This window comes from Mugil cephalus, chromosome 16 (genome assembly GCF_022458985.1).
Source record: "Mugil cephalus isolate CIBA_MC_2020 chromosome 16, CIBA_Mcephalus_1.1, whole genome shotgun sequence".
Lineage (NCBI taxonomy): Eukaryota > Metazoa > Chordata > Actinopteri > Mugiliformes > Mugilidae > Mugil > Mugil cephalus.
The window spans coordinates 13,503,130-13,515,982 of NC_061785.1; the positions used below are offsets into that span (position 1 = coordinate 13,503,130).

A 12,853-nucleotide genomic window follows, 5' to 3' on the forward strand; every position below is an offset into this window, starting at 1 on the left:
AAAAATAAAGAGATTTTCATACCTGCTGCATCGCAAATCCAATTCCACACTGTGGAGAAAAAAAGAGACTTGTTTTTTGTTCACTGGTTTGGTTTTAAGGCCTGCAGCTTTATCATTATCCAAAAAAGTGGTCATTTATCAAGCAGTTGTGCCACAAACGATCTGATTTCAACTCAATTTTCGAGATCTGTCTTTTTTTTTTGTTAGCTGCATTGATTAGAAAGTCAATATTTTTGGATTATTTGACAAGGATTATTAGGAAGAACAACCAGTGCTAGACATTAACACACATTAACCAACACAAAGCAAGCGAATATCAAAAGCAACATTATCATAATGATCACTGCAGCAAAGGCTCGAGCATCGTCACTTTCGAGAATCAATATCACAGGGTTTTGAGTCACTCCGACAGAGAGTCTGCACTTACCGCTGTGAGGGATGTAGCGGACTGCGTCTGAAAGAAGCGAGAGTAAAAGTGATCACCGTGATTACGGGGAGACAATCAAGTGTCACAGCCTCACGCGCGCTACTTTCTCGACGCGCCTCCGTTAATCATGAACTGATGAAGGCGAGCGGAAATCAACTTTCACTGCTACTACACGGGCTTCAATCAGTGGCACTTCGCGCCGCACGCGGTGCCCTTTTCATCACACTGAACGGTGGCTCCCTTTTAAGTGGCGACGCCTTTGTCAACACTTTCCAAGATATCCACTCACCGATCCTCTGGCTCCTCTGCTTCTTCACCAGCCACTGCTTTGTTACGTCCTCCTACACACACACACACACACACACACACACACACACACAAAGGCAGGCCAAGGTGAGTTGAACAATGGGATAAAGAGATTACCTTGGCTGGTTGTCACGTATATACAACATGCTTCACATAAAAACAAAAAAAATATCTGAAAGCCTAATGCCCTTTTTATTTGTTATTTCCTTTAATTAGTGCTCTGATTATCCCATCACCGGCAGTTAACATAAACAGAATTGAGTGCTCAAGATGAGTATTCAGCACAATCTAATCGGGGAAATGTTGTGAAAGAGATAAAGACCTTTACGGGGCTGTCGGCGTTCAGCACGGCCAGGATGACGAGCTCCATGGCCGGGAGGAGGCTGGGCAGGCGGCCCCTCTTCCACTGGAACTCCAGGTCGTCCAGCATCATGAGCACGGGCTCGCCGGGCCACACGGTGGGCTGGACACAAAGAGGTCACAAACGATCAACGCGGTCAGTGTTCGTCGCATTCAAGCCCTTAACTTGTGATCATAGCTCCGGCACACTCTGTGTGTGACAGGGCGCTCGTGAAGGGCAGGGTTTAGCCTAATCATCTTTATCAGATGCGAGCATTGGAACTGGGTCGGATTTTAATCGCCAGGCAGCCACCACACACATTATCCTCAGGGTGTCCACCGTCCTATAGTCACCTGAGGTCCGCTTTTAATCTCCCGCGTCCAGTCCATGATGACCCTCTTGTGGGGGCCCATGTCGTACTCGCCCCCCGACTCCAGCATGCAAAGGAGGTGTCCCTTCCAGTCTCTTTTCTCCGGCTTCTCGTACTGGTATTCAGATGGGAGGATCTTACACTGGAGAAAAGAAAAAACACACACACACACACACATCTCAGAAAACACAGTCCGGTCTGTGATTCCGCAGAGGGAAGACGGCTATTCGGTACCTGGACTTTTTTCTCCAGCACCGCGGCCCACTCCACGATGAAGTCGCGACACACGCTGGCCGGCCAGACGTCCTCGCTGGTCCAGATGTGGCCCAGGACGTTTGACCTCTGAACGCACAAAGACAGATTCAGACGACCCCCTTGCGATTGTAAAGTAGAGTAAATAAGACAAGAGCGGACCTTACCTGGCAAATCTTGTTGAGTTCCCGAGCTAGCTCCATGATAAATAACTGACTTTCCACCAGAGGCTCCTTCTTCTCAAGCTTCACTCTCTTACGAGACTCCTAGAGAGAAGAAACGAAGATAAAACATTTTTTGAGGAAGACGTAGACACGTACGTGGGTCCTAAAAGAGAGTAGGCTTGTGTACCTTCAGACGGATCTTGAGCTTCTTGGCCGGCTCGATTAGGAACTGCAGGCAGTCTTTCATCATGCTGGCAGCTGGAGAGCGAGGCCGATGCCCTGTGCTACGATAATAAAACAGCTTTAGCATGCTGGCACCAATTCTGTCAAGAGCTGGAGTCCAACTGCAGCTGACCGAGCTCCCGTCGCCCACACAAATCGATGAGAGAGCAGAAAACGCAAATTTATGAGAGGTGGCAAAAAGGCAGGTACGAGCGAGTGAGTGTGTGTGTGTGTGTGCGCGTGTGAGCACTGCAGAACTTTCATCACAGCTCCGCACTCGAAGTCCACAGAGAGCTCATTATTAGACACTCTGAGCTATCATTAGGAGGGTAGGAGGAGGAGAAGAGGATGCACGCACCGACAGAAGAGCTCACCCACTCCACACACACACATAAGACGACACAGTGGGTGGAACACAATGTGGGTACGGGCAAAAAAAAAAAAAAAAAAAAAAAAAAACAGAGATTATTGCACAGTAACAGGATTTCCTGACGTGCGTGGGTCGATGCATCTCGGTCACGGCCTTGGAATTGGGAAATTTATTCCCAGGGAGATGTGAGGGAGCACTTTTTTAAAACACTGCGGAGGGTGCGGGGGAGCGTTGGACCGGTTTGCTGTTGATTCAGCAGTCCCCCCCCCCCCCCGCGCGCCACTTTGATGCGATGAGGGGATTTGCTGTTCTCTCGGCGAATGTAGAGGTGGCAGCCAAGCCAAGAAGGATGCCGCCGTGTTAACAAACACGCAGGGAGCGTTCACCGTAGCGGGAGTCGCATTAACGCGTCTGAATGTTTGCTTGGATCAGTGGTTTGGATCCACACTGTCTGTCATCAGTGAAAGCAAATGCATTCTGTTGTCCTGCACTAAACCTCGTCTTCATTGAGGTTATGCTATTCAGCATTTAATTCAAATAACTTAGAGCTGTTGCTTCTACTACAATTTGGAGATTGTGGTTTGTTTACCTATTGTAATGTATTGTACCAACCCATTTTTCTGTTATTTTGACAGTGGGGTAGGTTAAATAACACTTTTAATTCAATCCAGCTCAACAGCACCTCATCCTGATCATAAAGTTGAATCAACACATTTCTGCCACTATTAAATATTAACTGAACATCATGATGAGTTATGATGTTTGGATGTAGTCCAGGACTGAAAAATTGCAGCGCATGAGTCTTCCCTCGTGCACCTAATATACCTAAACCCCTCGTTTTTATGCGGGGCACTTTGAATAAACCCACTTTGATTGGATTAATTGGCTGACGCAGGTGATCTCTGACCATAAACTGATCGTAAATATTCATTGCGATGAGTCCCTTTCGCGCGAATCGAGGAGCCTCTGTGTCAACTTGAGCCCGCGGAGGCCGTGACACGTGTTGGGCAGTCGGAGGACAGGCCGAGCTGTGACACTGAGACACTGAGCCTGTTAACTCCTTAAACAGAGACACTGCTGCTCAAATGCAAACACGTTTCAGTGATAATAAGGGACGATCAGGGGTGCGGGGTGGAGGCAGGGGAGGGGGGGCTGTTCGTCTCCCCTAATTAAACTGTCATGGCGTGATAACGGCACAGCGACTTCTCGGTTAGATGTTAGATTTAGATATATTTCTTCCTGGCCGTGGAGACCGGGGTGCACTGTAGGTGGTGGAGGAGGAGGAAGATTAGAGGAAATCCAGGATTACCACTGCTACAAAGACCGGCAGCGACTTTCTATATTGGGAGTGACAGACCAGCCTCTGCCTGCAGGTCGGCATCAAAACAAACGGACTATAAAACCACCAGCACGACATGAGATAAGCGAGTAAGTTACTGTGCAATGCAAAATAAATAAATAAAAATAAACATTCGTCACCAAAAAAACGCATCAGTTTAACGCGGTAGAAATTATTTTATTTAATTACGCCCAATACACAAAACACAGACAGTGTTCACAAATCTAATGCACGTTAGGTGAAAAATTTAAAGGAAATAAAATAAGGTGTTACCTTGCTTATGGGGTGAATTTTCTTTCCGTTGCTACCCCTCTGATGTTTTTTTTTTTTTTTTTTTTTTTGGTCCAAACTGATTCAGAGCTCCGCCATCCTTCACACACGCGCCTCTTCTCCCTCCACTCATCCACAACTGCGGCGCGAGCGACACGGCGCGCTCTTATAATCCGGCAATGTGGTTTCGGGGCCGCTGGGGGGCGCCATAGCTGAGACCGAGGACCTGAGGACAACTGTAGCTGCCTCGGCGTTAAACTCATTTTAGTTCAGGCGCCACATAGGCTACAGACCAGTTTCATCTCAAGGAAAGGGCCAGACACAGTAACACAGCGTGTTAACCTAAACAACAAATGTTTCCCTTTGTTTTAGTGCAAAGAAGAACACTACAAGTCAAGAGTTTGGAAATACCTTCTCAATGAATTGAATGAGATGGTGTGTTTCGAAGTTATGACTGGTAGAGTATATTATGAAAGTGTTTACCTGTGATGAACGTCACTATTACAAAGCATGTAATGAGCAACTCGGACATTTCTTATGAAAGCGAAGTGCAATTTCTGTCTAGTTCTATGTCTCAGTGTCTCTTCCTAAAACTGTGTGAAACCGCAGAATAGCAGCTACTTTTATTGGAAAAACTGCGGTTAATTTCTGCACTTTGCAAATTCATCCCGTGGGAATTTGGGTGGACTACGGCCAATTTAGAATCACCAACTAACCTAATGAGCATGTCTTTAGATGGTGGGAGGAAGCAGGAGTACCCAGAGAGAATCCAGACCCTTCTTGCTGTGAGGCATCAGTGCTAACCCAAAATATTAGGCACACTGGTAAAAACTAATGCATCTTAATATAACAGGCCTACACTTAGTTAAGGTCATAATACTCAGTTTATGTCGAAGCATTTCTGCTGAGCTGCTGCTCCCGCTCCACTGTTTGATTAGTGTGAAAGGACTCATCAGTTTACAGTCAGAGATCGTCTGTGTCGACTGATTAATCCAATCAAAGTGGTTTCACTCAAAGCACTTCTCATAAAAACAGGGATCCAGGTTCAATAGGTACATCACTGACAATAAATCCTGGCTTCATGGCCGCTCTAATGTTCACTCAATGGGATGATCATTTTGGAGGATGTAGTTTGTGGTGATGCTAAACTGGATTGAATAAAACACTGAAGAGATTCTGTTACTTAGAAGAGGCCACTGTCAAAACAGGAAAAACAAAATGTGTAGCCTTAAGGGAAAGTAAGTAGGCCAATTATATGCCTGCATTTAGACCCATATGGTGCCCCTGTTTATTTCTTTCTATATATATACAAATCAGGCATAGCATTATGACCACCTTCCGAATATGTTTAGGTTTCCTGGGTGCCTCCAAAACAGTTGTGACTCATCAGAGAATAGACATGGGTGTCCAGAAACAGGATGTTGATATTTGATCATTTTTTTGATCAGTTTGGGATCTAGTGGGATCTTTGGAGGCCAGAACATTGCATTGTCACAATACAGTCAGTGTTATTTACTTCTCCTGTCAGTGGTTTTAACGTTGTGGCCGAACCGTGTGTGTTACCAGTACAACAACTTGCTACTCATTCGCGTATAAACTACGCTTTGCTCCTTAAAGCCGTGTAACAGGTCCTTCTTCGGACTTTGAAAATCTGCATGGAGTAAGTGTCAGTGAAGGCAGCACGGCCGTTTTAATGTTAATAAGCAGAACAGCAGATGTCACTACAGTCAAGCGGGAGCGTTGTGCAGCCTATCTCTGGGTATCACACACGCAAAGCGCCCACGAGCCCCGTCGTAGTCTCGACAGTCGCGACCGTCGCGTGCTTGTCTCGCATTATTAAATGAATCACGCGCCGTTTAATCCCTCCTGCCAGGAATGTAGCCACCGAGGAGCGGACAGGTGTCTCGGCATGTAAGCGACGCGGAAGTCCCTGCGTTTAAATGAGTACGGGAGACCGGCGGAGCGTCTCTTATCAAGGACAGACTCTGATCACAGCTGGACGCTCAACATGGCACCCAGAGACCCTCTCCTCGGCACCCTGAAAGGTAAGCATCATCACGCGGGCTCATCGTGTCAGATTCATTAACTGGGGGGGTTCATTCCCTATATTGTGTTTTCTTATAATATCCACAATAGCCACACCTTCTATCTGTGTGGTGTTGATGTGAAGGGGGGCGGGTGATGTCGATGATCGCTCAGTGGGCATTTAAAAGCTGGTGTGTGCATTAATGATAGATGATGATGTGAACAGATGCTTGTTGTTGTTGTTTCGTCCCTCAGTGTGTGTGCTGAACCTGCAGTCGGATGGAGAGACCGTGACAGACTCCAACCCTCACCTCGCCTCATGCTGTGAGCTTCTTGAGCTGGTCCTCAGGAAGGGGCTCCAACGTCAGTATGAATGCGTGGGAAATTCTGCTATCTGTATTTAACATGCTGTATATATTCATACATTTGGTTCATTGCAAGCCGGCCTATAAATATGCACGTCTGGACAAAACGTTCTCCCCCTCAGAACCGGTTCTCAGTTTGGTCCAGAGAGATTACTGGCACTGCTTTGAACAGCTTCCCCACCACGACGCATGCGGCAGGTAACAACATTCTTCTCAGGTCGAGTGATAATGTGGTTTTCACGCCTGACGCCCCCTCTCCATTGATCTGCAGGCTGTCCGCCCTGTCGTTGGCGGTCGAGCAGACCAGAGCCTGCAGGAAGCTGCTCTCAGCTCAGGGCCGGGGCCGCTACCTGCTCCGGCTGGCCCTCAGCCGCAAGACCCTCCCTCAGTTCTTCACCCATCTGCTGCACACGCCCAGAATCCTGGAGGTCAGCCTCGGATCGCTTCCTGCATTTCAGAGCGACACATTTAGAGATAGACAAATTTTTTTGTCCTGAAAGAAAGTCATTCACATAAACCTTTGACCAGTCTTGACCAGATCCGGCTCTTTTTCTCCCCCCCCCCCCTCTCCAGTGGTACAGCCCAGCTTTATCAATCCTAAGGAATGAGGAGTTTGCGGGTGAGGCTTTTTTTACTCAATCAAACTGTTTATACAAAACGCAGAAGCTTATGCAAAGCTGAGGAAATACCTGTCACCGCCGTCATCGGCAGCAGACGTTAATGGTCTGTGTTGTCCCTCCCTCCAGAGCCGTTCATGTCGCTGCTGCTGGTGCTCTCACACATGGAGTTTAAGCTGAACATGGAGGTCAGAGCTGTAAATTCACTCATTTAGTCATTGGAGTTGGTTTAATGGCAATAATTGTTTATTTTTTTGTTCTCTTTACACAGAATTGCAGTTTTCTGGATGAGAGTTGGCTACTGCCTGTACGTCCATTTTCCTTGCCCTCATATATAACTTTCAGAAGCAATGCACGTTAACCACTGCTATCCATCAAAGAACAAACAACCCTAACCCCTAACCCTCAAGTTCATAGTAGCCTCCCCTTACTGAGCTCAGACCCTGTGCAGTTGCCCACCTCTCCTGTTGACAAGCTTCACCCCTGATCTTATGACTGTTTGTGTGTTTCCAGGTGTGTGACGTGTACGAAGTAGTGCCCTGTCGGGAGGTAGGGATGGTTTTGAGGTCCGTATCTTCACCTCCAGATACTAACCCTAACCCCAACCCTACATGATTTGAATTCGGCCGAGTGCCTTCAGCTCGTAAAAGGACCGGCCCAACACGTCCGCTTCCTCCGTTTCAGATATCTCAGTGGGCGTGTCTTCATCCTGGAGCTGATTCCCGGCAGTCAGGCTCACGTCGACAAGTTCGTCTCTCCCGGTGACATCATCGACGAGATCAACGGGACGTCGCTGAGGAATTCGAAAAGCGGACAGGTGGGAAGGGCCAAATAGCTGTATGAATTAAGTAAGCCTTGACAATGTAGCTGCTATGATGTGAATTTTCCTTCAGAGAAGAAAGCTCTGGATTACAGGCTTCTTAAATTAGACGTTGCACCACCTGGAGCTTTATATAAAACTGCACCTTTTCGCATTACATTCCTTTGTTGTTGCTTACGTAGTAGCACAGTAGAACAATCCTACGTGCTACAGAGAACATTAGTGATGGATTTATTTTCTTGAAGCCACGTCAGCATGAACAATGGCAGGACCCTGAAACTGTGGCGGCTAAATAGTACTCAGTTATCAGCATTTTTTTTTTTTACACCTGTGCTTCTTCGTCTTATATAACTTGTCTTTGAACCAAAAGAAAAAAGCAATTTGTCTGATGTTTAAAGCCACTTCATGAAACCCGTGCAGGTGTTTTCATTCGGCCGTGTGGGTGTGGCACAAACCTTTCGTGTTAGCATGGCAAACATGTCCACACTTGAAGGCACAACAAGGGCAGATGCAAAATGAGAGTACTGAGGAAGAGTTTTTTTATTATATGTACTTAAATTGGCTAGATGTAGTCACCGTGACAGTAAGAAGCAACCCTGGAAGACGTTTCTCCAGGTTTGATGTTTATTGAAAAACAACATTTGACTGTGAGCAGCCTCCAACCAAAAATCCCTTTTTGCATAGAGAACCAGTTCAGCATTTCTACAGATGTTTGCACTGTACACACACGATCCAGTGTTTGAAACCAGTCCCTTGACCTCTGGCTACCTCTCGTGCGCGTTTGCATACTTCACTAACCCGCAACTATCAGACTTGTACTTACATTTGATACGGTGCAAGCCTTAGAGGTCGACTTACATTCTTACACACCCATTAGACATTCTAGTATAAAAGTCCTGCACAAAATCTCAGGTTCTTATTGTTCTTATGTTCAGTTTATGTTGACACGGCATCAGAAAGGTGGTAATTCATGTGCACATTAGCCAAAATTAGTCAAAATAATAGAAACGTGTGTCGGGACACTTCAATAGTCCTACAAACCCTAACCTCCACAATAAAAGCAAAGTCGATTCAACAACTCTCTCATATTTTAAACTAATGCTGAATATTAGAACATTCATGAAGCTAATATAAGGACCAGATTACAACCATCTAAGTCAGGGGTCTTCAACATTTTACAGGCCAAGGACCCCAAACTGATGGAGAGATTAAGTAGGGATGCCCTAACTACTATATCTGTTCTATTATTAAACTCGGCCTATAGTGCTATTTATTAATATACATTATTATTATCATTTTGCATTCAATATTAAGCTCATCCCTTACCATAATTATGTTGGGTTAATGTCAATGTGTATTTAACAAAATTTAAATTTGTGGGGAAAATAAAAATATACAAAAAAATATACAAAAAATGTCTAATCAACCAAAAAGTTTGCGAACCCCCCGTTGACGTCCTTTGATCTAAGTTACACGTGTTTCTATTTTTTCCCCAGGCAGGTGTGGTTCTGTCCCGGCTGAAAGGCAGCCCCCTCTCCATCCGCCTGCTGCGATGGAGGGCGCAGGACGGGACGGTGTACCGGCCCCTCATCAAGCTGCTGCGGGCCCTGAGGATAGAGAACCCCGCTCTGCAGCTCGGCCCAGCTCCCGGCCAGCAGACGGCCGGCAAAGAGCAGAGCCCCCTTCCGACACAGTGTCTCAAAGAGGGAAGGTACGCGTGCGCCGATGTGTTGAAATACGCGGTATGACGTTCTAGACGCATGCTACCGACTAAGCAACCTCTCCTCTACAGGATTGTGTACATCGTGGAGTTGCTGGGGAAATCAAATATAGGAATGGCGAGTAATCACCTGCTTTTGCCATTTAAATGTGTGTGTTTTGGTCTGTGTTTAAATCTCCCTTTAACTTGTGACAACCTTATTGACATTAGTTCGGAGGCAAGGAGGTGTTACAGTATGCAATACCACAAGTGTTGCAGAAAAACCAGCCTAGCAAGGTAACGAAACCACTGCCCTTCCTGGCAGTACTTCACACCAGTCGATGATGCGTTTGATCACGTGCCGCTAAACTCGCTCCTTTGCTGTAATTTGTCCCACAGGAAGTGCTTTTAGATATGAAGGAAACACATCTGACGTGCACAGACAGGAACAGTAAACAGGTAAGTCGTCTTATTTTTCAGAATGCTTTCGAGGCCTCTTTTGTAGATGCTTTTTAAAACTCCCCTGGATGTTTTCCCCGCTTCAGGACCTGTTCAAGCACCACTACCCAGAGATTTCATGCGTTGGGAGGTTTGATCGGCCAGACTACATGATATTCGCCTTCTGTGTTGCGTAAGTAACATTTACACAAAGCCGCAGTGCTAATGTAGAGGCTTTTCCACCATCCTTGGATACGCAGGCTTGTTGTGGCTGAACTCACACCCCTCCAGAGAAAAGCAGCAGTGACGTGACACACAGCTCTGCAATGATTTGCTGGGACCAGGTGACTTCTAAGCCCGTGATTGGTTCTTTTCCCCCACAGAGATTCCCCAGAAACCCCCCAGACTACAGGCTTCTGCTGTGCAGTGTTCAAAGCCAGGAGCGTCAAGGCGTGTGAAGAGATCGTATGTCGAATAGGTGAGAGACCGCACAAAACATTTTAAAAAATTTACAGCGGCTTCACACATTAATACTCGTCTTCTTTTACAGCCACTGGTTTCAAGCACACAGAGTGGTTTGTATGACTCATGCTGTGGTGGATTTTGTAAATAAACACTTATAATGACCAATGTTGAGTCACTGTGAAGTCACTACAGGACACAGACGCTTCTACTCATAAAGACCTTTAATAGAAAGACATGTGACAACAGTTCATAAATAGTATTAAATGTAGCTGCCAAGATTTTATGTTGGAAAAACATGTAAAAAGCTGTCCAGAAAATACAGAGGGGTCTGCCGTGCTCCGTGTCACCCAAGTATAGAGGTAGCCAATACCCTGACACTGCTGTGAGTTGAGCACGACCGGCTGGCATTGAGATAAATGGTAGATGGCTAAAGAAACCCGTCCCCTCCCGTGGAAGATGTGAAGATCTTGTGCTCACTTCAAAGACTACTCCATCCCCAGAAGGAACACCCACGAGTGGTGCAGTAATGTACATCTAGTATAATAATGAGCCATGGTGGAAATATGTAGACACTCTACCCTAAAGTGTAGTCGGGCGTGTGGAATGGTCGACGTTTCGTCTCATCTAAAATACAAAATTCAAGGAGAACTTATAAAAACCCGAAAAACAAAAAATGTCCACAAAATGGTTATGCATGATAAATAGGACCCCGTCGCCGTCGGTCGCTCAGGCCCTCTCTCCCCTTATCCTGCGAGCCAGCTGGATGTCTTTGGGCATGATGGTGACACGTTTGGCGTGGATGGCGCACAGGTTAGTGTCCTCAAACAGGCCCACCAGGTAAGCCTCGCTGGCCTCCTGAATGAGAGAAAGGAGAGTACATTAGTACGGCTCGCGTTACTTTCAGCATACCGTTCCTCGTGTTCCTTCCTCCGCACTCACCTGAAGAGCTCCGATGGCAGCACTCTGGAAGCGCAGATCGGTCTTGAAGTCCTGGGCGATTTCTCTCACCAGGCGCTGGAAGGGCAGCTTGCGGATCAGCAGCTCGGTGGACTTCTGGTAACGACGGATCTCCCTCAGGGCCACAGTGCCGGGCCTAGAAAGCGACACAGTAGTTGTTTAAAACTATACACATATCAAGAATCTTTGTCATTATCAGAGAAGGAGGAACTCTCAACATTCAAATATGAACACCCGTAGAAAACGTAACACTGTGCAGCTTAGGCTCAGTCTAATACGTGTTGCGAGTGACTTCCTGGTGTAGATGTGTGATGTGGTGGGTGTGTTTGTGGCTGGAGCTTCATGTGTGTTCACGTGAGTGTCGTGTGGGGTTTAACGGATTGGGAAAGAACGGAAAGATTGACTCAGTGCCGCAAACCTGTAACGATGGGGCTTCTTCACTCCGCCGGTGGAGGGGGCGCTCTTCCTGGCCGCCTTGGTAGCGAGCTGCTTCCTCGGAGCTTTACCTCCAGTGGATTTACGGGCGGTCTGCTTGGTACGGGCCATCTCCTACTAACTAAACACAAACAAAAAAAGACACGTCAGTATTCGGTATTTGATGTTATAATCCCCGTGTACCAGAAACCGCACGTCGAGCTAACGTAGCAAACAAACCGGCTCAGTTCCCCTCCCCCAATGTTGTAGCCGACTGGTTTGTTCCAGTGACATGAGCTCAAAAGACCGAAATAGGCACTCGAAGCGAGTCGGTGTTTACAATAGTACAATGCGCGTAAAGAAATAGTTCACACGTGTCAATTTTCTTAAATGGCAATTTTGACCATTTATCGGGCGCCATTTCTACAATGGCGTCAAAACACTGGGCGCCGGAGGCAGCCGTTCAAGCTTCGGCTTCGCCATTTTCCGTTTCTCGTTTCATCCGAGGCGACACAGCCTCGACCGAGCTCAAGCGTTTATTAGTCCAACACAATTTAATTAGCTTAGCTGGCCGTTTAGACGCCGACCTCGACTTTCAGGCAAATTCGGGACAAAACTGTTTCTGTTTGTTTTTTTCCCCTCGATCTACGTTAACGTGTTAACGGCGACGATCACCGACTACAACCGGCCATAGGAGACTCCCATTGTTCTATTTTTAGCTAATGCTACCGTTAGCAAGTCCGACATGTTAGTTAGCCTGACCCTGCCTTTCGGAAACAGACACGATCATGGTACACGTTGTCACCGAAACGACAGTTCCTTCAATGCACACAATATCAACATAGTGAAGCAATCGCGTTACCTTTACGTCGTCGGTAGATAAAACTTTATAAATGCCGCAGGCGACACTTCGTTCGTAACAACCTCCTTATACGAAGACGATTTCTGTCTGGAGGAAGACGACGAGGCCGAGTATTAATACACTGTCGTGAC

At 46.7% G+C, this 12,853-nt stretch overlaps 3 protein-coding genes across 4 annotated transcripts in view; 1 reads left to right on the forward strand and 2 right to left on the reverse strand.

Annotated features, from left to right (window-relative positions):
* zgc:194990 (uncharacterized protein LOC568410 homolog) overlaps positions 1-4,309 on the reverse strand; it is a 6,742-nt gene extending 2,433 nt beyond the window's left edge. Inside the window, exons 1-9 of one of the 2 annotated variants that reach the window (XM_047609269.1) lie at positions 4,064-4,309; positions 2,047-2,138; positions 1,863-1,961; positions 1,678-1,785; positions 1,427-1,585; positions 1,056-1,196; positions 717-768; positions 428-454; positions 23-49 (exon numbers count right to left, since the gene is read on the reverse strand). In XM_047609269.1, the coding sequence (XP_047465225.1) occupies positions 23-49; positions 428-454; positions 717-768; positions 1,056-1,196; positions 1,427-1,585; positions 1,678-1,785; positions 1,863-1,961; positions 2,047-2,109 (676 nt within the window). In that variant the 5' untranslated portion in view covers positions 2,110-2,138; positions 4,064-4,309. Of the gene's footprint in view, positions 1-22; positions 50-427; positions 455-716; positions 769-1,055; positions 1,197-1,426; positions 1,586-1,677; positions 1,786-1,862; positions 1,962-2,046; positions 2,144-4,063 lie in introns of both variants that reach the window. The other variant, XM_047609268.1, reaches the window with a different exon arrangement.
* Positions 4,310-5,789: 1,480 nt separating this feature from the next.
* Positions 5,790-11,156, forward strand: si:ch211-250n8.1. The gene is made up of 16 exons (XM_047609267.1): positions 5,790-6,105; positions 6,341-6,448; positions 6,573-6,648; positions 6,722-6,878; positions 7,024-7,069; positions 7,197-7,255; positions 7,339-7,374; positions 7,581-7,633; positions 7,752-7,884; positions 9,384-9,598; positions 9,680-9,725; positions 9,818-9,883; positions 9,986-10,045; positions 10,132-10,217; positions 10,408-10,502; positions 10,575-11,156. Exons 1-16 carry the CDS (start codon positions 6,069-6,071, stop codon positions 10,607-10,609), a joined length of 1,308 nt encoding a protein of 435 aa, XP_047465223.1. The 5' UTR covers positions 5,790-6,068; the 3' UTR covers positions 10,610-11,156.
* LOC125022548 (histone H3.3A) lies at positions 10,693-12,852 on the reverse strand. Its single transcript, XM_047609270.1, has 4 exons — positions 12,723-12,852; positions 11,865-12,002; positions 11,429-11,582; positions 10,693-11,344 (listed from the first exon to the last, which is right to left on the reverse strand). The coding sequence occupies exons 2-4, from the start codon at positions 11,990-11,992 to the stop codon at positions 11,216-11,218; spliced, it is 411 nt and encodes a 136-aa protein (XP_047465226.1). The 5' UTR covers positions 11,993-12,002; positions 12,723-12,852; the 3' UTR covers positions 10,693-11,215.
* Between the last annotated feature and the right edge of the window lies 1 nt (position 12,853).

Coding starts and splice junctions, on each gene's coding strand:
- si:ch211-250n8.1 (XM_047609267.1), top strand. CDS start 6,069: ATGGCACCCAGAGACCCTCTCCTCGGCACCCTGAAAG. Junction 6,879..7,023: donor ACACGCCCAGAATCCTGGAG/GTCAGCCTCGGA, acceptor CCCCCTCTCCAG/TGGTACAGCCCAGCTTTATC. Junction 9,599..9,679: donor CAGTGTCTCAAAGAGGGAAG/GTACGCGTGCGC, acceptor TCTCCTCTACAG/GATTGTGTACATCGTGGAGT.
- LOC125022548 (XM_047609270.1), bottom strand. CDS start 11,992: ATGGCCCGTACCAAGCAGACCGCCCGTAAATCCACTGGAGGTAAAGCT. Junction 11,583..11,864: donor AAGAAGCCCCATCGTTACAG/GTTTGCGGCACT, acceptor GTCGCTTTCTAG/GCCCGGCACTGTGGCCCTGA. Junction 11,345..11,428: donor CTGCCATCGGAGCTCTTCAG/GTGAGTGCGGAG, acceptor TCTCTCATTCAG/GAGGCCAGCGAGGCTTACCT.